The 23,298-nt window shown below is 41.8% G+C and overlaps 1 protein-coding gene across 2 annotated transcripts in view; it reads right to left on the reverse strand.

The window, feature by feature from the left end:
* Window positions 1–23,298, reverse strand: part of LOC148535178 (putative E3 ubiquitin-protein ligase HERC3) — a 97,633-nt gene that overhangs the window by 43,178 nt on the left and 31,157 nt on the right. For both annotated transcript variants that reach the window (XM_088464441.1, XM_088464442.1), the window contains 8 exons: window positions 22,521–22,681; window positions 19,450–19,526; window positions 17,035–17,159; window positions 6,820–6,879; window positions 6,199–6,310; window positions 5,398–5,587; window positions 3,599–3,762; window positions 3,151–3,264 (listed from right to left, as the gene is read on the reverse strand). In XM_088464441.1, coding sequence (XP_088320567.1) covers window positions 3,151–3,264; window positions 3,599–3,762; window positions 5,398–5,587; window positions 6,199–6,310; window positions 6,820–6,879; window positions 17,035–17,159; window positions 19,450–19,526; window positions 22,521–22,681 — 1,003 coding nt within the window. The remainder of the gene's footprint in view (window positions 1–3,150; window positions 3,265–3,598; window positions 3,763–5,397; window positions 5,588–6,198; window positions 6,311–6,819; window positions 6,880–17,034; window positions 17,160–19,449; window positions 19,527–22,520; window positions 22,682–23,298) is intronic.

Consider the following 23,298-nt stretch of genomic DNA (forward strand, 5'->3'; position numbering starts at 1 on the left):
TTGAGTTCCACCAAAGAAATTATTGGTAAGGTACCAGATGGATACGGTGCTAAGATAATACAACCAGAAACTTGCATGTACCAGATGGAAGAGCCTGAAATAGGACTGTTTGCAAGGGAAATGTGTTTAATGATAATGATGCATTCTATCCCTTATGTTCTCCCCGATAATGTATATTTTATATGTGGAAGAAAAGCATATAAATGGCTCTCCCAGAGTTCCGAAGGTTTGTGTTACTTGGGAAGAGTAGTCCCAGAAGTTATGACCCTCAGACATGTTGAAATGCTTGGTATCCATAAAAACACACCATCACCATATCTTCACACACAGTATGAACACAGAGGCAAAATAAATATGATACCTGGTGACTTGCATAAAGCCACTCAGTTAAGTAGTGAGACAACTGGCTTTCAAGTTGTAGTAGCATTGGATCCCACCAGGATCGCTCGGGGTACACTAAATTTTAGATATATTCAGGATCTTGCTAAATTGATAGATAATATCACCGAGATGTATGAAGACACTTTCAGGTAATACAGGTAGAGAATTGCAAGCGTACAAGAAAGAACTGGTGCAACACAGGCTAGTGTTAAATTATTTAACCGCTGTCACTGGAGGATATTGCGTAACTTTGGCCACCCAATTTGGAGTGAAGTGTTGCACCTATGTCACCAATGATACCAGCGATCCCAAAGAGGTAATAGATCAAAAGATGGATGAAATTCTGCAGCTGAAATGGGAATTTTGGAAAAACCATAATGCTTCAGTGACTGAAGTAGAGGAAAAGGTAGAGGAATGGGTGTCATGGTTGAACCCTGTAAAATGGTTCTCAGGCCTAGGGAAATGGGCCCAGGAAATGATCGCAAGCGTAGGCAACTTCCTGATCCTTATACTGGTCATCATCATAGTAATTGGCATATGTGTCTGGTGTGCTCCTATTGTGTCGAAGTGTAAATGTAAGAATAAGGTAAAACGAAGGAACGAAATCATGATGGTGGTCAGTAATGACAATATGAATACTGAGGTAAATATAGAACTGCATTACAACCCTGAACTTGGGAATACCATCATATAATGTATTATGTTTAGACGTGCATGAAATGTATAATTATTAAAATATTATTTTCAAACATCTCAAATAATGTAAGTCCTTATTCCTCCTCAAGACTGCCTTTATAGGATTGATGCATCCCCACATCATTCCCATGATCTTCCAAGATCCGCGGTGTGTGTATAATGGTAGTTTGATGTCCCCTCCCAGAGACACATTATTGATGGATTAAGAACCACCTTATGCCATCCCATAATAACATTAAATAATATGTGTATTTATGCCTAAAATGAATTTTAACATTAGAATGTGATAGCATGTTGTTCGCTATCAAAGGGTGGACTGTCGAAGCTGGATTAGTGGCTGAGACGGAATCAGCGTAAAAATTAGCGTGCGCAACGCCATCTTGCGAATGGCAGCTAGACTCCATTTTAGAGACAAGAATCTGCAAGACGCCATTTTGCGAATGACCGCACAGCGCCATTTTAGCTAAAATCACACTTAAGTACATATTAGCATTATGCGATCGCATATTTTACCATACCTCATACGCACATTAATACACACAGTTGCGCTGTTAATATGCCACACATTAGTGAATACATAATAGCCTACATGCGAACTGTTTAGTAGCTGCATGCGTGCGCAATCACATAGCAAACTAGCGTCTTTTCTCATATCCCTAATTGTTACATAATGTACACTTACACAAAAGGTTCCATAGCTATCAAGTAAAAGATCCAAGTTTTATTAATTTGTTACAAATGCTGTGAAATAAAGACTATTTGGTATCTAAGGTTTAATACGTAATAAGTAAGCAGTGTTTGATATTATACTGATCCGCACTTTATCCACAGCTTTCTGGTATCATCGGTGTGAAGAACGGAACATGCGTTCGCAACTTATGGACCGTAAAGACATAAAGAACCAAAATGTACTTTGTAACACCAACAGTCTAGATTTGCATGAGGCGGGGAAATGAAGGCAACCAGCTGTTAGAGGCTGGACTGTGGCCATTTGAATCAACCTGTTAAGTGCCTTGTAACAAACGCACCGTGAAGGAGAGCCAATGGAATTGCAACAAGACTTCTCTTTTGTCCAGCTTATTTCTGGGGGGGTATAAATATGTGTGCTCTGACCCTGGGTTTCTAGTCTATTCTGCCGATTGCTGATTGACGGAGATCTCTTGCTGATGCCTTGGTATAACTGTATCTTGGGTCTGTATAATTTCTTTGCACTAAATTGTACTTAGATCACAGCGTGTATTATCTGTACTTTGGTTGAATAATACTTTGTGCTTCGGAAACACATGTTCAAGGTCTAAAGTCTTTATTTTACTGTATGACTGCGTACGCAAATAGCTTAAATCTTAGAGGTTATAGGAAAGTACCTCAGCAGTATCTATATCTATCTATATATATCTATATATATATCTATATATATATATATATATAATAACATTATTTTCGGGCCCGGTGCAGGCCACGCCCCCTCCATGTGATGTCACATGGGGACGGGGCCACAAACGCCAGGGATTACAGCAATGCCTGGAGCATCCTAACGATGCTCCGGGGAGCTGTAAGGGCAGCGGTGTGACACTCCAGGCGGCACTGCTACATAGATTCTGGCTGCAGGGTGCCATTATAGGTACCCTGCTATCCAGATGAGGCTACCAGTAAAAAGCTCTGAGGGCCAGACCAAATTATTTCAGGTGCCTTATATGGCTCCCGGGCTTGAGGTTCCCCATACCTGGTCTACAGCTTTACCAGGTAAAGTTGCGTAGTTTAATTAACAGGAATACTGTACATATCTGTTCACATGCCGCAATCACAAAAATAACCACCACTGTGAGTTGCACTGAACACACTATTTCTATGTACAGCTATGGCAATGGGCACCATCATAGAAGGAAACACATGTCATTTACCAACAATCACAATTGCTGAGTGTGGAAAGGTTTGTTTTATAACTAAATGGCCCTGAATATTATGTGACTAAGGAAAATAAATTTTGCATCAAATTCCAATACATTGATAACACCATGGAATGCATGAAGAGCGGTGATGTATGCAGACTGTTACTGAAGGCCACACACATACCAGTCCTGCCTGGTTCAGGAACCACGTGAGATAATCTTCTTGAATGTCCACCAAGCTGGATATCTCAGGGATGTAGAATTTATCGTGCTCTACATGTTGTACCTTTACATTTACCTAGGTTATAAATCATTACAACGTTAACATGTTGGACAAGTAACAAATAATATAAAAAAAACAAGTACAAATGAGAAAAAGTGGATTCAAATATTACTAGATTGTTAGGTTCTGTAAAGACTCTGCCAGACAGTAAGTATCTTCAAAATAACAGGAAGCTTAATGTGCACATAAAAAGGACTTCCCCAGTTAAACAAGTGGCTAACACTTATACATGATGCTGAGGGGGAATACTAATAGCTCTGTGCACTGTACTCCATAATCTATAAATCACAGAACCATTTAGTTGTTGGTCTAAACCCGGATTCCCGTAAATTAAGCTTTTTATAATCACCTTGTGCAGCTTTTCAAGGAGTCTGAGAGCAGCGGTGATGTAGCTGGTAAACAGTACGGGGATCAGCAAGGTTTTGTGTCCAGTCAGCAGATAAACCACTGCTCCTTTATACAGGTCAATCAGCTTGAAGAAGTAGTTTGGGCAAACTTGAGACCACCAGTTATCTGCAGGGACAAAAACTTTATTGAAATGTTTGGTTTGTACTGATCTGCTCAAGGTGTCATTAACTTCAAATAGTCATTCTGATAAGATTTAAAAAGTGTCAAATTCTATTTTTGAAATCATAATTAAAGTGGCTTTATGTCCTTCACTAAAGGCCTAGCAATCTGTAATTCCAATTTTGCCCAAAATTTTAAAAGCATATCCTAAGCACAATTTAGCTCTGAACTTTAAGGATGAGTGCCAGTGCCAGAGATATAGATAACATTGAAAACAGAATGGATTTTATATCACTACTGAAAAAACGAGAGCGCTGCCACCGTTGTTCAAAAGTTATCACCTAGTAGGCTGCCATTTACAAAATAGTCTAGCCATAGATGCAACAGTCATTTGCAGTTGATTGGAAGGAATATCAGCTACTTACTAATAAAAATAAAAATGTGGATCTTAACCTCTTATAGTCTAGTTTTAGTGCAAAAAGCATAAACTCAAAGCCTGTTTAGTTTGGGCTGTGGGGTCGGTGACAATTTTGGTTGGAGTCCGACTCCAGCTTTAAAATAAAAACTTATATTATTATATAAATATCAGTGATAACATTAAAGTATGTACAATCATTTAGGACTCATAATTCCAATTTTGCAGGCACTCCTCCAGATCAGTATCATAAGTTTCTGAACACATGAGCCGGATCATCATCTTGCAGAAATGAACCGCTAAATAGCAGGAAGAAAAAGCTAATAAAGTGTTGTTGCCCAAGAAAGGGGAAAAAACAGCACAGCAGTGTTTGTTCTTTGCTCTGAAAACAAAGTTTTGTTCAAAACAGGAAAAAAACTAGCTGCAAAGTGAAGTGACGTTGAAGTGTATCTTGTCCAGACTGATCTGTGTGAGTTTAAGTAGGAAACATGTTCGTAGTGGTACAATACATGTCAGGGATAGGCGAGGAGTACTAAACAAATGTTGGTACAGCAGGGGCAGTGGTGTAGCCATAATGGGCACAGGGTGTGCCTTGCCCATGGAAACTTTGTGCTGCACACCGCGAAATCCCTCACCCATTCTAGCTCATAGCGCTGTGACCATCTTTCCGTCTATGTACTTGGAATGATGAAGTTACACAACACTTTGCTCTCATCATCGCATGCACCATCTTTCCAAATACATAGCAGGAAGTACGACCACGCCGTCGTGAGTTACAATAAGGTAGGTGTAGCTGCATGGACACACCCACCCCCTGCCACCACCAATGCAGGTATGAGGAGGGGGGCCTTGTTCCATGTAAGGGGGCCTGCTGCAAATGGACCCTCCTCTTATCTTAAAATACATTTGAGCAGGGGTGAAGATTAGCAGCATTGTGAATTAATTACAGTAACCAATAAGTAAGTAATCAATAAACTTTTTGGTACAAGTGGCCACTAAATTTTTTTAAAGAATTCAACTATTCATCTATTTTTAAGGACAATTTTTCTTTTAGCATGTTACCAATGATAGCTGTATTAAATTGGAGAATTTTGGCACTACACTTCAGGACTTTTACTGATTTTATTCATTCAGCTGGTAAGAAGAGTCAAATTGGTAAACCCAGACATAAAATAATGAGCTACCACATTTCTCATGTCAGGATCATCTGGTAAAGTTAAGCTCACCCAGCACTTTGCTTGGGTTGGTATCCAGTCTTAAGATAGCCATGGCTAATGGTAGAGTCAATGTTATGTAATACTTGGAGTCCTGGAGCAGAGGGAATTCTGGGAGGATGAGGTAAATCCGCATTGCCTCTACATCCGGTGGAGAGCTTGACAGCTGTGGTATCAAAAAACTTTCAAAGCCCTTAAGGATCTAACAAAAACAAAGTGTACTTGAGTCAGGATCTATTTTGTACAACACAGGCAAAGTGTTTTTTCCAACAATAAAAGGGTAAATTTACTAAAGTGAGTTTTTAGAAATTAGTTTTAAAAGTGATGTGGCCTATAGCAACCAATCAGATTCTAGCTATTATCTTCTAGAAGGTGCTAATTAAATGTTAAGTGGAATCTGATTGGTTGCTATGGGCAAAATCACTTTTAAAACTAATTTCTAAAAACGTTCACTTTAGTAAATTTACCTCACAAGGTGCATACACACACAACGATTTTTTGAACGATTATCGTTAACGATATTCAATCGTTGAAAAAAATCGCTCACTTTCTGAGTTAAAACGATGAACGATTATCGTTCATGCGCGTTCACGTTTGTAGTTTAGTTAGACTGACCAACTCAACGATTTTCAGTAAGGGAATATGCAAAAATCGTTTGTAGTTCAAAAAAATCGTTCATTACATTTAGTAAATGAACGATTTTCGTTCAGGTTTCCCTTGAATATTTTGTGAAATAAAAACTCTAAAACATACAGATGCTCAAAACTTTGTGTTCTTCAAATCTAAATGTGCACACCAGGAATCGGATTTTACCTGCTCTAGTAACCTGGAATGATGTGCATTCATTAGCGTCTCAAACAGAACTTTGATGGAGAACATGTCAATTCCTGGGATCTTGGGACTTGTCTTAAAATGCTCGTCATTTCTGTAAGTATTGAACAGCACACGTTGCTCCACAAAGCAGAGATGAGGACATTTCTTAAGTAAAGACATTTTCATGACATACACAGACAAGAGAATAATTGCACAGTATTACTATAGGCAGAGTACAGAAATGCTAGAAACATAAAATAAGCTTGAAAACCAACTGTTGCTTCATACATACACCTTACAAAAATTGAGGATGTCAGGTGCTCCATTCTTTATGTGTATGAATATACATTATATATTTGAAGGGACATTGCTTCAAAGTCCTTGCTAATATAAGGACATATGTGCAGATGGAGAAAGACTTAATGGATGTTATAGCACCCGCTACCCCTGACCAGTCACTCTCACATGAAAGGTTTATTTAATTAGCAAGATTAGTATTTTAAAAATGTTGTGTACTATCCAAGCTGCATTATTACTGTAACATGTGTCTGTACCACAGCAATTATTTCTGATAAAATCTACGTCATAACAGGTGATAAGTGAAGTGATTTTAATACTTACTTCTCCTCCAGGAAACTCCCATTCCAGCATGCTGATGAGGACAGTGTTTGCACAATGCCACTATCACATAAAATACAGAGGAGAAACACACAATGCATAAATAACAGTAACATACACTTCCACACCTTTATGTTTGCTTTTATCATGCACATTTCAGTATCGTATTGTGGAGCAAAATGTACATCGTTATGACACTTCTGATACAGTTAACACTAGGTTTAGGATGTTGCAATGTCAGCTTTATACTATGAGGACTACGTATAGCACGCTAGGAAGTGCTACACACTAATAAACTTGAGCACCATTAATGCTCATCTTACACTGTACTATTTTTAGTCACTCTGTATGTTTCCATGTAAACTCCTTTACAATTAAAAAGTCAGATGCGAAATTTTGTATAATGGGCCTGATTTATTACCGATCGCAACTGGCTAAACGCAGGCGTGCCAGTGTGTTTGAACGCCGTTGCAGGGGCATGCAAAAATTAGCCACTGCGATGCCATACGTAGCTTGGGCTTTCATTGCGTGCGATGAGGTTAGCAATTTCTGAGCAAGGTCAGATCAAGTGTGCGTGAGGCTCTGATGGTACTCGATGTTACCGATGGCTTTGCAGACTTGCTAAGTATTATGGATGTGTGTAAGGTGAAGTGGGCGTCCTTATATTACGCTGCGATGGCATTGTGATAGCAATCATTAGCATATTTTCACAGTGGGACTGCGTGCATAATCGCAGCTGCGATTGCAAGAGCAATCCGTAATGAATCAGGCCCAATGTCAATAAATAATTTTATTATACTAGGGGAGATGTATCAAACCTTGGAGAGAGATAAAGTGAAAAAAGATAAAGTACCAACCAATCAGCTCCTGTCATTTTTCAACCACAGCCTGTAAAATGACAGGAGCAGATTGGTTGATACTTTGTCTCTCTCTCAGGCTTGATACATCTCCCCTTAAAACAGTAGTATTTTCTGTAGCAGAGATATATAACTATTATATTCATGCTGATTTGCATGAATTAAAACTCCAAATATGCTATTTTCAACAAATATTACAAATTAATGTTTGCTTCATTTGTTCAATTTAGCGAGTCACAATTAACCTCAACAGTGTAGGTCTGAGGCATAAAGGGCCCACCGGGGAGTCCAGTGATAGGGGCCCATGCCTAAAGGGTGTGGTCATCCACCAGAGGGGGTGTGGCCAGCCACCACAGTGGCTTGGGTAACTATTAGGCAAATCTTGGTGTAGTTTCTATAGCAACAGACCAAGAAACAATGTTTATCAGTGGTCCTGCTCCACAAGGTAACTGACCCTCTAACACAGTGACAACGTGCAATTCAGTGCTGAAACCTAGAGGAGTGGGTGGGGCCCACCGGGGATTTCCCCCTGTACCCCTGTGGGCACTTCTGCCTAAGTGATCGCTGAGCGATTGCAATGCTAACTCACGCACACATGCGCAGTAAGCACCATCGACCGATCTGCGTATGCTGTTGCAGTTGCGATCCATGATGAATCAGGCCCAGAGAATGTCTAACAGACATTTTCCCCATGGAGAATGCAGGAAGGAGGAGTCCCTGATGGGCTGTAAAATCCTCCTATTATCCTGTAGACAAGGGTTAATGCTTGGTGTTTGGCTATATTACATTTCATACAGCATAGTTGCCAACCCAGGTCGGCAGAGCAGGAGGGAGTGGCGCTGTCAGATGGGTTTTGTGGTGGTGGGTGAATGACTCCACTACCTATTACAAAATGAGGTAATTACAGTCATTGTGAAGCGGGGGTTGGGCAAACAATGACACCATTCAGTGCAAATCACATAAGCAAGCTGTCCGTACTACCCACTTCACTCGGGAAGTGGACGGCTGTGCAGCCGACTGGTGTACACGGGCAGAGTTGCCCAACTTTATGGTTGTCCAGGATAGCCACCCAAGATTCGTGAGTCTCCTGGACACTCTGGGGGAGTAGACAAGTATGATGCATGGTAACTGACCAGATTCTCTAAAAGACAATTATTAAGTGAACTTGAACACACATCACTAATGGGTCACAACTTAATTTCTAGACCGAATATTTACTCTAATTTACCAATTTTTTCACCATTCTAAATAGCAATGCAATAAAGCCAACAGTGGAATCAGTTACAATACAAAACAATATGGCAGTACAGCCCATTCTTTAATGCCTACATGCAGGTATATTATGAAGAACGGTCTACTTTTTTCACATTTCCATTATCCATGACATAGTAAGGAATGGTTGTCGACTTTTTTTTTTGCAGTAACCGAAATATACAGTCAGGTGCATAAATATTGGGACATTGACAGAATTTTCATATTTTGGCCTCTATTCACCACCACAATGGCTTTGAAATGAAACAAACAAGATGTGCTTTAACTGCAGACTTTCAGAATTAATTTGAGGGTAATTACATCCAAATCAGGTGAACTGTGTAGGAATTACAACAGTTTCTATATGTGCCTCCCACTTTTTAAGGGGCCAAAAGTAATGGGACAAACTAAACAATCCTAAATCTAACTTTCACTTTTTAATACTTTGTTGCAAATTCTTTGCAGGCAATTACAGCCTGAAGTCTGGAACGCATAGACATCACCAGACGCTGGGTTTCATCCCTGGTGATGCTCTGCCAGGCATCTACTGCAAATGTCGTCAGTTCCTGCTTGTTCTTGGGGCATTTTCCCTTCAGTTTTCTCTTCATCAAGTGAAATGCATGCTCAATAGGATTCAGGTCAGTGGATTGACTTGGCCATTGCATAAACATTCCACTTTTTAGCCTTAAAAAAAACTCTTTGGTTGCTTTTGCAGTATGCTTCGGGTCATTGTCCATCTGCACTGTGAAGCGCCGTCCAATGAGTTCTGAAGCATTTGACTGAATATGAGCATATAATATTGCCCGAAACACTTCAGAATTCATTCTGCTACTTTTGTCAGCAGTCACATCATCAATAAATACAAGGGAATCAGTTCCATTGGCAGCCATACATGCCCACGCCATGACACTACCACCACCATGCTTCACTGATGAGGTGGTATGTTTTGGATCATGAGCAGTTCCTTTCCTTCTCCATACTCTTCTCTTCCCATCACTCTGGTACAAGTTGATCTTTGTCTCATCTGTCCATAGGATGTTGTTCCAGAACTGTAATGGCTTTTTTAGATGTTGTTTGGCAAACTCTAATCTGGTCTTCCTGTTTTTGTGGCTCACCAATGGTTTACATCTTGTGGTGAACCATCTATATTCACTCTTGTGAAGTCTTCTCTTGATTGTTGACTTTGACACATATACACCTACCTCCTGGAGAATATTCTTGATTTGGTCAACTGTTTCTTCACCAGGGAAATAATTCTTCTGTCATCCACCACAGTTGTTTTCCGTGGTCTTCCGAGTCTTTTGGTGTTGCTGAGCTCTCCGGTGCGTTCTTTCTTTTTAAGAATGTTCCAAACAGTTGATTTGGCCACACCTAATGTTTTTGCTATCTCTCTGATGGGTTTGTTTTGATTTTTCAGCCTAATGATGGCTTGCTTCACTGATAGTGACAGCTCTTTGGATCTCATATTGAGAGTCGACAACTGATTCCAAATGCAAATGTCACACCTAGAATCAACTCCAGACCTTTTACCTGCTTAATTGATTATGAAATAATGAGGGAATAGCCCACACCTGTCCATGAAATAGCTTTTGAGTTGATAGTCCCATTACTTTTGGCCCCTTAAAAAGTGGGAGTCACATATAGAAACCGTTGTAATTCCTACACCGTTCACCTGATTTGGATGTAATTACCCTCAAATTAAATCTGAAAGTCTGCAGTTAAAGCACATCTTGTTTGTTTCATTTCAAAGCTATTGTGGTGGTGAATAGAGGCCAAAATATGAAAATTCTGTAAATGTCCCAATATTTATGCACCTGACTGTATGTTTATAATAAGCATAAATATAATTCACTTCACGCTGGGGGTGAGCACATCGCTTCCCCAGCTGTTGCGCTGCCCCTACCATCACGCACACAGGTGGGAGTGTTCCATCCCTACCTTTCCTCCAGCCCACATGTGGGACAGCACCCAAAAAACAGGGCTGTCCCAACATGATTATGATGGTTGGAGGGATAAGCATGCATACACAGACACACACAAACATACAGTCACACTTACATACACACACCAGTGTTCTCCCCAGAAAATATTGGTAGCCGGGTGGCATCAAGTAGCAGCTGGGTGGCAGCCTTCATGCAAAAAGGGGCGTAGCTTTACATGGAGGGGGCGTGGCCACACAATAGTACCAATTCACATTGCACCCACACAATATGGCCCCTTTTTTGCTCATTATGTACACAGCATGTCCCCTTCTTGCACATTATGCCAACACAGTATTGCCCATTATTGCACGCTATGCCTGGCCTGGCTGTTGGGAGGGGGCAAGGGTAGATAGCTAGGGCAGTATTGGGGGCAAGAAGGAGGTTAGGGACAGGCAGTGCTACGGGTAAGGAGGGGGGTGCACACAGCAGTCAGGGTAAATGGGAATTAATACCAGGCGAAGGGGCCACACAGCTGGGGAGTGACAGGGGCCACAAAGCCAGCCAGTAACACCAAGGACAGGGGTCCTCACCTTTCAGGGGGCTCCTCTACCAGAACAGTTTACACCTGAGCAGCTGTGGCACCAGATTCTGGAACTGTTTCTGCAGCATCAACGGGTCTGCACACCTCCCTAGCCCAGGTCCGACATCCCCACTGAGGTACAGTGAATGGAGAGTGGCTGTGGCGGGAGCAGTGTGTGATGCAGAGGGACCGGAGTGTGGCTATGTGGGCCGGGAACATGGGGCACAGAAAGAGTAATGGAGTCTGTGTCTGAGCGACGAGCGGGCAGCAGCTGCAGAAGACAGACACAGAGGGAGGAGGAGCCGCAAGCGCCAGGGTAATTCTGGGAGCTGTAGTGAAGAGAATCTGCCGGCGGCGATTGGTCGAGAAGACGCTGCCAGCTGTGACTGGTTTCTACGGCACAGTACACAGGACAAACAGCGCTTCCAGCAGGTCCCGGGTGGCAAGATAATTTTGCCGAGCGGACCGCCCTTTAAATAAAGCCTGGGGAGAACACTGCACACATGCATATGTACAGTCACACACGTCACACTTTCATACACATATACATATACATATAAAGGGCCTGATTCAGAGCCGGACGGAATCAGGGCGTTTTTCTTATTTATTTGTGCGGCCTCCTGGCCGCTCGCATAGCTGTGGGTGACCACCCACTGCTATTGCGAGCAGCCAGATGATGGTCGTGATGGTCTCGACGATCGGGGCTTGCAACGAGACCCTTGTAGTAGAGTCTTGTTCCCGCAGTGAGCTTCAGGTTCTTAATAGAGTAGGAAGCTCACCACTGACATCCCCCGTGACGTCAGTGGGGCCACCCCCAAACGGCAGGCGTTAAGCCTCCGTTTGACCAGCCATCCCCCCTGCCCGCCTCCAAAACGGTGCGAGTAGTCGATCAAAAATAGACAGCCGCCCCCTATTGGTGCGAGACCCGGAGCGAACGCCCATCGCTAGCATGCACACGTCGTAGCCGGCTCCGGCGTGCGCAGTAGCCAAACATCGACCCGCTCGAGAGCGCATAGCGCTTGCGAGCGGGTCTGAATCAGGCCCACAGTCAAAGATGTATACACATATACATAGTGTCCCCCCTTCTCCCTCTTACCTTAAAATCATCACTTGGCACACTGTCTGCAGCTGCTCCTGCCTCCTCTCTCCCATGCAGACCTAACACTGTCTGGCTGTACACAGTGCCGGGTTTCCCTGCCCCCTGATCGATCTCCACTCTCCCTCTCCTCTTCAATTTCTACAGCTTGCGGTGCACTTTTGCACAGCAGCTGCAGACATAACTGGGTGGCCCATAAGAGACAGGGGCCTGGGGAAACTTGCCCCCTGTGCCCCACCCTTAATCTGGCTCTGCTGCTATGGTTGTATCTAGATCCCCTTCAGCTAATGAACCTGGACGTGATGTTGAGTGAGGCCGGAAGTACGGTTCCATGCCCTTAAAGCACTGTTATTTTGTCCCAAATGTAGTATCTGACCACCAACAGTAGAAACATGTACGCTCACCACGCTTCGGCCATGGTGGCTTGCTCCGCTTCGCACGCCACGGGATTCTATTCTCAATAGATGTCCATGTGAATAGTAAATTACAACATCAGGGTCCATTAAATGTAGGGATCTAGCAGCAACCCTGTTGCTACATCATGTGCGAATGTCATCCTGCCGCTTGCTAGGAAATCCTGTTCTCCAAAATATTATAATTTTGTTGTGTGCGCACATACTGTAGTTAGGGAAATGATGGCAGATAACTCCAGTTCCATATGGAGTGTTGCAATTGTTTTCTGTAACTCAATTTAATGTATATCTTTCAAATACCACATCCTCCTGCTGATCTAAAACAACCTAATATACACCCTTACTAGCTACTGTATGTGTTTTAATTGTTGTGCCTCCCCACTGTCATTAGCTGCTATAATTATGTGCACTTAATTTCCTATCCTATTTTATTATTACTTCAGTAAAAACTCATTGTAAAATTCATGAGCCTTGTATAAATTGCTGTGTCAATATATTCAAGATTTTTTTTAGATTATATACATTATATAATAATTACACATTCATACATACACACACAATACAGTGCAAACATTTTTTTAAGTTTTAGGCAGGTGTGGGAAAAAAGCTGCAAAATAAGAATGCTTTAAAAAAAATAGAAGTGTTAATAATTTATTTTCATCAACTAAGAAAATGTTGAGCAAGCCTACAACTCCCTACGGAGTTCCTTCAAGTGTACCTAGAAGAATTGATGCTGTTTTGAGGGCAAAGGGTGGTTACACCAAATATTTATTTGATTAAGATTTCTCTTCTCTTCATTCACTTTGCATTTTGTTAATAAAAATAAACTATTAACACTTCTACTTTTGAAAGCATTCTTACAGCATTTTTTCCCACACCTGCCTAAAACTTCTGCAGCGTACTGTATTTATTCACAGTAACGAGTACTGTAAAAGACATTTGTCAAGTAGGTATTGTTACGGGCATACATTCAGTCCTTATCATATTGTGAGTTATTTTCTTTAGATAATCTTAGCTATATAGCTATCGTGTTTCAACTGTTGGCTTCTAACAGCCCGGTTAGAGCAGTTTCAAAACGACTGTATGTCTCCAAGTGTCTAAAATAACTGCGGGTGTACAAAACACCCCTTATTAAGCAGTAATTAAATAGTTACGTTTGCTTAGACATGTATCATTTTAAAGGTTGCTGTGGGTATGTATATCATCCTAGCTGATTAAATAGTGATACCTGCTAATGTAGATGTGTGCCCCTTTAAACCATATTGCAAGGGTTACATATATTCAGCTATATACCTGACAATATCTAAACAAACTCATAATATAATAAGGACTGAATGTATGCCCATAACAATACCTACTTGACAAATGTCTTCTCCAGTACATCTCTAATGTTTCCCAAGGAATATGAGTTTACAGACATAATAATAATAAAACAGCATAAGAAATAAAGTGCATACAAATATAGAGGCTAATGACAGTGGGGAGAAACAAAAATGAAAACACAGACAGTAGCTAATAAGGGTGTATAGCAGGGGTTCCCAACCACGGTCCTCAAGGCACACTAAAGGTGCATACACACGTAAAGATTACCTGTCCAACCAGCCAACTAGTTGATTGATTAGAATGAAAATCTGGTAATGTATGGGAGTAAATGATGATCAGCAATTTGCTCCTAAATGCCAGAAAACAGATGGAAATGGTCGTCAGGCAAGTTTGTTAAATGTTTGACCTAAACAGTTATTGTCAATTTTCCGGTGTTTGGGAGCAAATTGTTGATTGTCATTTGCTTTCATACCTTAGCAGATTTTTATTCCAACCAATCAACTAGTTGGACAGATAATCTTTACATGTGTATGCAGCTTAACAGTCCAGGTTTTAAGGAGAACCATACTTGAGCACAGGTGACTTAATTATACCTCAGTTATTTTGATTTAACCATCTGTGCTCAACCATGGATATCACTACAATCAGGACTGTTAAGTGTGCCTTGAGGACAGAGGTTGGGAATCACTGGTGTATAGTTTTGTGTTTGGGATGCTGATGCTCAGGATCCCGGCATTCAGTATACCAAAGCCGGTATCCGACAGGGTCACAATTCTGGCAGAAAAAGGTAATTATACTCCCCTTCCCCTACTCCTCCCTCCCCGCAGCCTAACCCTTACCCTCCCCCTAATGACTAATGCTGGGTACACACTGACAGATACATTGGCCGATCAATTGATCGGCCAATATATCTGTTACCTGTCGGCCAGTGTGTACCCGCGATATGTCGGTGACCGTTGTTGTTCACTGACATATCGCATTGGCTGTGCTGCACAGCCGATGGAGATATGTCTGCAGACATATCTCCATCGGCAGGTGTGTACAGGTGGTCGGCACACCACCCGTACACACACAGCGGCAGCCGCGAGGAGGGGGCGGACACGCCCCTTGACCCGCCCACCGTCCATCGGGTCTCGACCCCGGCTGCCGGGACCCGAGGGCACAAGCGGATGATGGCCGTTCAGTGTCTATGAATGACCATCATCTGCAGATATATCTGTCAGGTGTGTACCCACCTTAAGACTAACCCTCATGCTTACTGTCGGGATTCCAGCACCAGCATTCTGAGCGCCGGATTCCCGACAGCCGGGATACTAACATCCCGGGTGTATTTAATGTTGTTTTAGATCAGCAGGAGGATGTGGTGTTTGAAAGAGATACAGTGAATCCATTCGGTTACAGAAAACAATTGCAATACTGCAGAATTTTGACACATTATCCTGGTACAGCTGCCATCAGTGCAGCTAATGTTTTGAGATTTTACTAAAATTATTGGTATCACGTAATATAAACTTTTGTGTATATACACCCTAATGAATAATAATATTGTTTAACCTCCCCCTTTTCTGTCTGTATAGACATTTCCCGTGAAATGTCTGAAATAATTTATTAATTTTTGCATTTTTTTTGTTGTAATTTTGTAATTAAGGTTATGTGTGACCAGTGCTCCGTATCACTATCCTTGCCTTTCAACATCTGATATTCTTCCATAGTGGGTAGCACATCTTCAGTAAATATCAGATAAATTAAATCAAAAGCAATATTTGAAGAAGTCATAGACTGGTGCGGTTGTTTCCTTTTGCTATTGCATGATACTCCCAGTTTGCAATAATTATCCAACGTTTTATAGATGGGGACACTGCTAAATAGCATCTGCATGTCCACACTGGCTCCATTCCCAAACTTCAAATATTAGGAGACATGGAATGCACATTTTAGAAGGACTCCTTTGTAGGATAATCATGCCCACAAGATGGGCTGTTGACATACACATTTACGAGTATCGAGACCAGACGGAACTCTCAGGACCCTGCGGTCATAATGGGTACGGGATCAGCATATTATATAACAGTGTATACTGTACGTAGCATCAAGCAAGAAAGGGCAACATGTCTATGATTTTATAACCTAAAAAGCATATTCCCCTTAGGCAGGTTGATTCTGCAGTAGCTGCATGTCCTTATTACATTGTAGCAATGCATTAGTCATACAAGCACATACTATATGGCTACAGTGGCTACATGAACAGTGGGTCTAATTCCGAGGAATTCACAATTGCAATCTCTCCCGGATTGCAAATGCAAAAATATGCTAATGTCTTCCAAAGCTTACCGGAGCATAGGAGCGCCCACTGCTGCCTTCTCATATCTGTCTGACGACATGCATCACGTAAACATTGGGAACACTGACTTAGAACGGACAGCCATGCAGCTTCTGAGTGAAGTCTGACCTGTCTCAAACACTGCGCCTCTACTGAGCGCTCATGCTGCGAAGGAGATCGTAATGGCTAATTTATGAAACAGCATTTTAGCGCCCCCACCCGGTTACCTCCCCCAAAAGCATATTCCCTGTCACTCACTTTGCGAGTAAATCCCCCTGTACGAGTGAAATCGCAAACCAGTCACTGCGCGAGCACAGTACGTTTACACGCTTGCGCAATGGCTAAAACTCGCTCAATCGCCATAAATATCAGCATCGTGTAAATCTCGGAATCAGGCCCAGTGTCCATTTATTTATTATACTATGTAGAAGAAAGAAACTTTGCTTGGATACATACTTGATTGTATTAGAATTACTATTGTCCAACACCTTCTGCCTCCACACATCAATGGTCTCATTGTTTATCAGGCTGGTGTAATTGCTGTTTTTGCAGAAGCGGAAATCATCAGTTGGTTTGGGGTTCTAAAAAAGGACAAAGGTCATCAATGGAAGCGGAAAGAAGACTACCTATAGAAAAATCTAAAACTTGGGTAGGATGTAATGTAAATCCACCAATAATGCTAAAAAGATATACAAAATAGCTATGGCTTACCTTCACACATTATAGTTATATACATTTATATTTTAGGAACTTACCACAGGTAAAGATACTTGTGGTAAGGTGATGAGACTGTGGAGAAGTATGGAAGGAGATATTTTACCTTGCAACTACTTCAGACTTTCAATGCATAGGTCTAATAAAAGAACAATGCAGTCAGGTAGCTAAACAAATATAGAAGATATATTTAAAATACTCTTCTTGCATGGCGAACATTAATATTTTGTACATTATATATGTGACAGGAGGTCTTTTCCTGTGTGGTCTGTTTTTTAGGTTTATTGCTCTTTAAAAAAAAAAAAAAGAAGAAGAGAATACATTACTCCTAAATAACAACTCTATTTAACCATATAGAATAGCAATATAATCAAGAATACGACACCTGGGAAGTAGGGAATTTTCTATTAGTGTGGTCATGTGAGGACTGCACAACATGCAAGCACTGACACAGAATTCCAGGCATGACTCACACTAGGTAACGGGAGCACAGGCAGATTAGTGTCTTATTCAATCACTTCATCATTTCACAGTTCCTGCAATCAGAGCCTTATTTAGCAGTGCTCTGTACTTGGACAATATAAGGAAAAATAACCTGAATGACTAATCATGGCAAGTGCTTATTCTGCACTGATCAGCACATAGAGACAAGTAGTTAACCAAGCCCACTATTTCTACTTTTAAAAAGTACGTACTTTTAAAGTTTATAACATTGACAAAGTAATTTCCATTGCTGCTGTAGGCTTGTCCCTGCCAGAAGTAAACATCCCATGCTGTTACCTTGAAATTTTTCCTTGCTCTCAACGTCTACTACAAAATCCTGGATGTTCTAATAATCATCCTTGTACGAGCCTCCGGTCAGAAAAAAAACAGATGATTTTACAAACTGCGCTGGATGAGCAGGTCAATAAGCCTTGGTTTTGGACTGGTGCACCTAGATGGTCTGCCCCGCACAAATCAAACCAAACGCTGACTCTCTGCAAAACTAGACGTGTGCTAGTCCCACTTCCTACTCTTTTGGAACCAAGTTTTTTATTAAATAAAACATTTCAGCTTTCTCTTAAAATATTGCTCAATTCAGTCTCATTTAGAGCTTCAATTAATTTGAATATTTGAAATTTTTGTTTAAAAATGGGTAAACTGCGCTTAGAAATTAATGTCACTGCTGAAATGGAATGCGCAATATGTGCCCCTTTAGTATGGGATGAGTCACGACTTGTCTGATAAGAGCTGATGCAAAAAAATACATCAATATGTGGAGTGGTATTAAAAAAACAAAGAGAACAATCTACCCTCAACAGAAGTCACACACACCTTGATAGATTGTATATACATATATATATATACACACATACACGCACACATAGACACACCCATACTGTATACAGTTCTTTTACACACTTTAATACTTACATTTTTATAGATTTTTTGTGACGTTCTACAACACATTTATAAATATGTGTTTATATGGCATTCCTCTGTATTGGATTTATAAATGTCATACTAAAGAAGGTGGATACAGAGAGGCACGTGTGTGTCTTCTCTCACAGATCCCCGCTCTCCATAAGTGGTTCCCCAACCTCTCTTTGCTGCATAAACTGTTTGAATCTTAATGCAAATCTTTTGCATGTGTAATAGCCAAGCTCCTTCCCATTTGTAAGGGTCAGTCCCATCACTAAAGGGCAACCTAGGTGACCATTGGATTCCTTACTGGCAGGTAGGCCCATGCATAGTTATGAGAGAGCTCAGTTAGGTCTATTATTATGAAAGGTATTATGTACATGCTAAACTATATTTGATAGTTGCGGCTATATAGATCTATATTGCTTTCATTATAAACACAAATTATGCAATGATTTGCTCAGTTTTGAAAACAAAAAACAAAGTACAGGGATTTCCGCCATGGAACATATACACACACAAAAATAAAGTCACTGATAAACACCTGCCACTGAGTCATTGCTCTGGCTGGAAAATGACAAAAAGCCCCAGACTTACTTAAAATACATCCTAGTAATTATAAAATACATGGTTATTTCAAGGTTACACGTAAAAGAATGGTCTCTCTGAATACATGATCACTGAAGTTCTCACGCAAAGGTCTCAGGTTGAAGATAGAAATCGGATTAAAGAATAAATAAAAATCTTGACTCTCACCTCTGGCTTTGAACACAGCACAATTGTTTTATCCCATCCAGAGAAGACGTGTCTGATAATGTTGTATGACGACGTATCTGTGTAGCGAGGGGGAAGCATCACACAAGTAATATAAGTTAGGATAATGGCAATTACGGGAAGAAATAAATAAATATAAACAAGTACATTGTTAAACTATAAAGTGAAATGTACTGAAAGGGCAGGGAGCAGTAAGCTGCAGCTGGCACTGTAGTACTATAGTTTTAGTGGAAAGATGGCACTTTAGGATTTTGAATATGAATAAAATTACTTTTTTTAATTTAACATATGTCAAGCAAGAAACGCTTAAGTATTTGAACAGTGGGAGGATAATGAGAACTATTGAGCGCTACTGAAATCTGCTGAGACTTATTGGAAATATATTGAGAGATATCTGAATGTTCAGACAACATGAGACATACCATGTTTGAGAGAGAGGATGCCGTTTTGTGAGAGAATCATTGACACTGTTAAGAGCTAAAGATAATTGCGTATTAAAAGTGGAACTGTGTTTATTGTGCCTTATCGGAAAACCAAAGCTATTGTTTCTCTGGAATCAGGAAACACCAGCATTAAATGCTAATCCTACTACTTGTGCTGTTGTGGATTATAAATAAAAGCATGATACGGGACAGTGACCATCCAAAAGAGTACTCCAACGACATAGCTTTGTGTGCACCTTTAAAATAAATAACTGAACAGTTTGAGGTTTTGTCAAAATCTGCTGAGTAATACTCTGTGTTGTATTACCTCATATCTGTGTTTTGTCAAGGTTATTTTGTGTTTTGAGTATAGTATATTTAGACAATAGAGAAACTGTATTTTCACTATTTACAGCTAAAAGGAGGTACTGCAGCAGGTAAGATACAGCAGGCAGTTTCACTATTAGAAAGAGTTATTGCCCATTGCTTATTAACTACCATATTGCAAACTATTGTGTTCAATTTCCTAAATTTCTTTTGTGCTGTAATATGGTGATTGTTATTTTTGTCATACTGTGACCCTCACTGTACCTGTATCCTTACTCAGATTTAATAATCTACGTGATTATTCTATTTATCAAGACTGTCACGTTAAGTCATGTTACTGTGCGTATGGTGCTAGTCTCTCTGCTACAGCCTAAGGTGGATGAAGATTGTGGAGTCATTGTCAGATAAGAAAGAAGATCTGCTGGAGCTGCCGTCTCAGCTAAAAGGTACCATCTACACCTAACTTATCTGTGCCCATACCAGCAGCCCAGTGTATAGAGTACCACGCATATATACATTTGACTTACTCAACACAACATGGAATTAACAAGGTGTAAAACTGCAACTTTGACTGTATTTAATGTAATGCAATGATACACACACTGCGTGATCTGGTGTACAATGACGTGATGTGTTGTTACAAGCTACATGTAAACAGCACTACATTGTTCATTGCATTGTCCTATTTGCCGTGCAGGGGCGTAGAGAGCGCCACCGGGCCCTGGTATAGAGGGGACGTGGCCACACCCCCTTGAAAATAAAATTTAAAATAAAATATACTTTTACAGCGCCTCTCCGTGCCGGGGAGGGAGCGCTGAGACCCTCAGCCCGGCACAAAGCCAGGGAAGGGGGGTGTGATCAGTGTGATCGCTCCCCCCCTCAGGCATAGGAGATTGCTGTGGCTGCTGCTTAGCAGCCGAGAGCAATCTCACACTGCAGCTCAGCACACGCTGTGTGCTGGGCTGCTACGAGGGAGGGAGGAGGTAGGGAGGAAGGGTGGGGGCGGGGGGTGTTGGCGCTGTACCCGGGCCCCCGCCGGGCCCCTCTGGAAGCCCGGGTAAATAGTACCCGCTCCCCTCCCCTCTCGGCACCCCTGTTGCCGTGCAAAACAGCAGATGTGGCAATAGAATGAACGATGGATCGGGCATACACACTATACGATGTATATGATCCACGTTGGACCAATATATTGTGCGATACATTATGTAGTGTGTACCCAGCTTAACTGATGTTCGATATACTGTGTCCGTTTAACAGAATCCATTTATGGTCACTACAGTCTCCATAGCTAATACTGGCTCTTTTACTCAAATGTCTACTATGGTCAGTTTTTGTTATAAGTACATTAGATGATCAATGTAACAGAGGGCCTGATTCAGACCCGGTCGCAAGCGCTGAGTGCTCGCAACAGAGTCGATAGTGTCCCAGAGCGCATGCGCACGACAGAGCCGGCTCAGTTGTGCGCATGCGCGAGACCCAGATAGCAACGTCCAAACCGTCGCTCCGGGCCTCGCACCAAAGGGGGCGTGTTGTCGATGTTGAGTGACAGCACGCCCCCTTTGGTGGGCGGGCTGGGGGGGTGGCTGCCCAAACGGAGGCGTTCCCATGAGAACGCCTACAGTTTGGGGCCGGCCCCACTGACATCACAAGTGATGTCAGTGGAGAGATTCCGGCTCTGTTAGAGCCGAAATCTCTCTGGGGCTTGCGGTAACGAGACCCTACCACAAGGGTCTCGTCGCAAGCCCAATGGTCGCAATGGTCTTGACCATCGCGACCATCTTCCTGGCCGCTCGCTATAGCTGTGGGTGGTCACCCACAGCTATGCGAGCGGCCAGGAGGCCGTTCTACATAAAAAAAAAAAAAAAAAAACTGGCCCTGATTCAGAGCGAGCGCTCTGTCAGAGTGACCGGATCTGAATCAGGGCCAGAGTCACCAAGGCATACCTCCCCAATGACCTGATTTCAGCAGGACAGCAGCAATTTACGGAGTTCGTCTCTTGTTTCTACAGTCGTCGCATTTCACCTGACTTGCAGAAAGATTGGGAGGTATTTCCTGCACCAGTTGCAAATCAGGGGTGGTTTTAGCACTTTGGAAGCTCTAGACATGCCCCGTTAAAATGGCAACACCCACAAGGAAATGAACATGACCCCTAGTGGACGCAGCAAGGCCCACTTTGGTCATGCCCATGATTTGGAGATATCCATTGCTGGGAAGTGTGCCAAGGTGTAATCTTTGACAGGATAGATTAAAGAATTAATAATTCAGAACATACAAAGGCGATACCGCTAAATAAAATATACTAACCAACTGTAGGTGGGATCTCTAGGTGGTGCGTGGCCCACCTCCCTTCCACTACTGTCGGACAGATCACATTATCTGTGTGTCCAGTGCCAAGCTGGCCTTGTGCACCACATCCGAATGCATAGAGGACACTTGAAGCAGGCACAAAAGCGATGGTGTGCAGTCTGGAGGAGTGAGATATGCATGTTAATGTGCTGAAGACAGAAATAATATTACTAATTTCTAATGTAACTGAGCTATGGAACAATTTATCATCTATCTCAGGGAAGGTGCTGCCCCACGGGAAAGGGGGATGGAGGCTGCCCATGGAGTCAAGAGGGCATGTGCCAGGCCTGCATATGACAGCAGGCATACAGAGTCCAGCAGGTAAGTTCAATAGCCTTGCTACTAGCTTTATTGATAGATCAATTCTCCTGCAGAGATAATAAGCAGAAAACAAAATCCTTGTTTGTCAAGATCATATGAAGCAAACAGTTGTCCAACAATGAGTGGACCTAGCTCACAAAACAGTGACCTCTGCAAGTAAATTAGTCTTTAATTCAAGTTTTTTTTTTAGTAGCAAAGTGTTTTCTGACAGACACAACCATAGCAGACCTGAACACCGCTGCAGCAATGTGTTGGCTTGGTAGGTCAAAAACCTGGAATGCCCTACTGTGCATCTGTTCCACCCATCAAACAGCCACTCACTCCTAGGTGTACTGTATAGTTACTAAAGTGTGGGTTTTCAGAAGTGGAGATGTTGCCAATAGCAACCAATCAGAATCTACTTAACATTTATCTA

The sequence above is a fragment of the Taudactylus pleione genome, unplaced genomic scaffold, assembly GCF_031769625.1.
Source record: "Taudactylus pleione unplaced genomic scaffold, aTauple2 ptg000055l, whole genome shotgun sequence".
NCBI classification, from domain to species: Eukaryota; Metazoa; Chordata; class Amphibia; order Anura; family Myobatrachidae; genus Taudactylus; species Taudactylus pleione.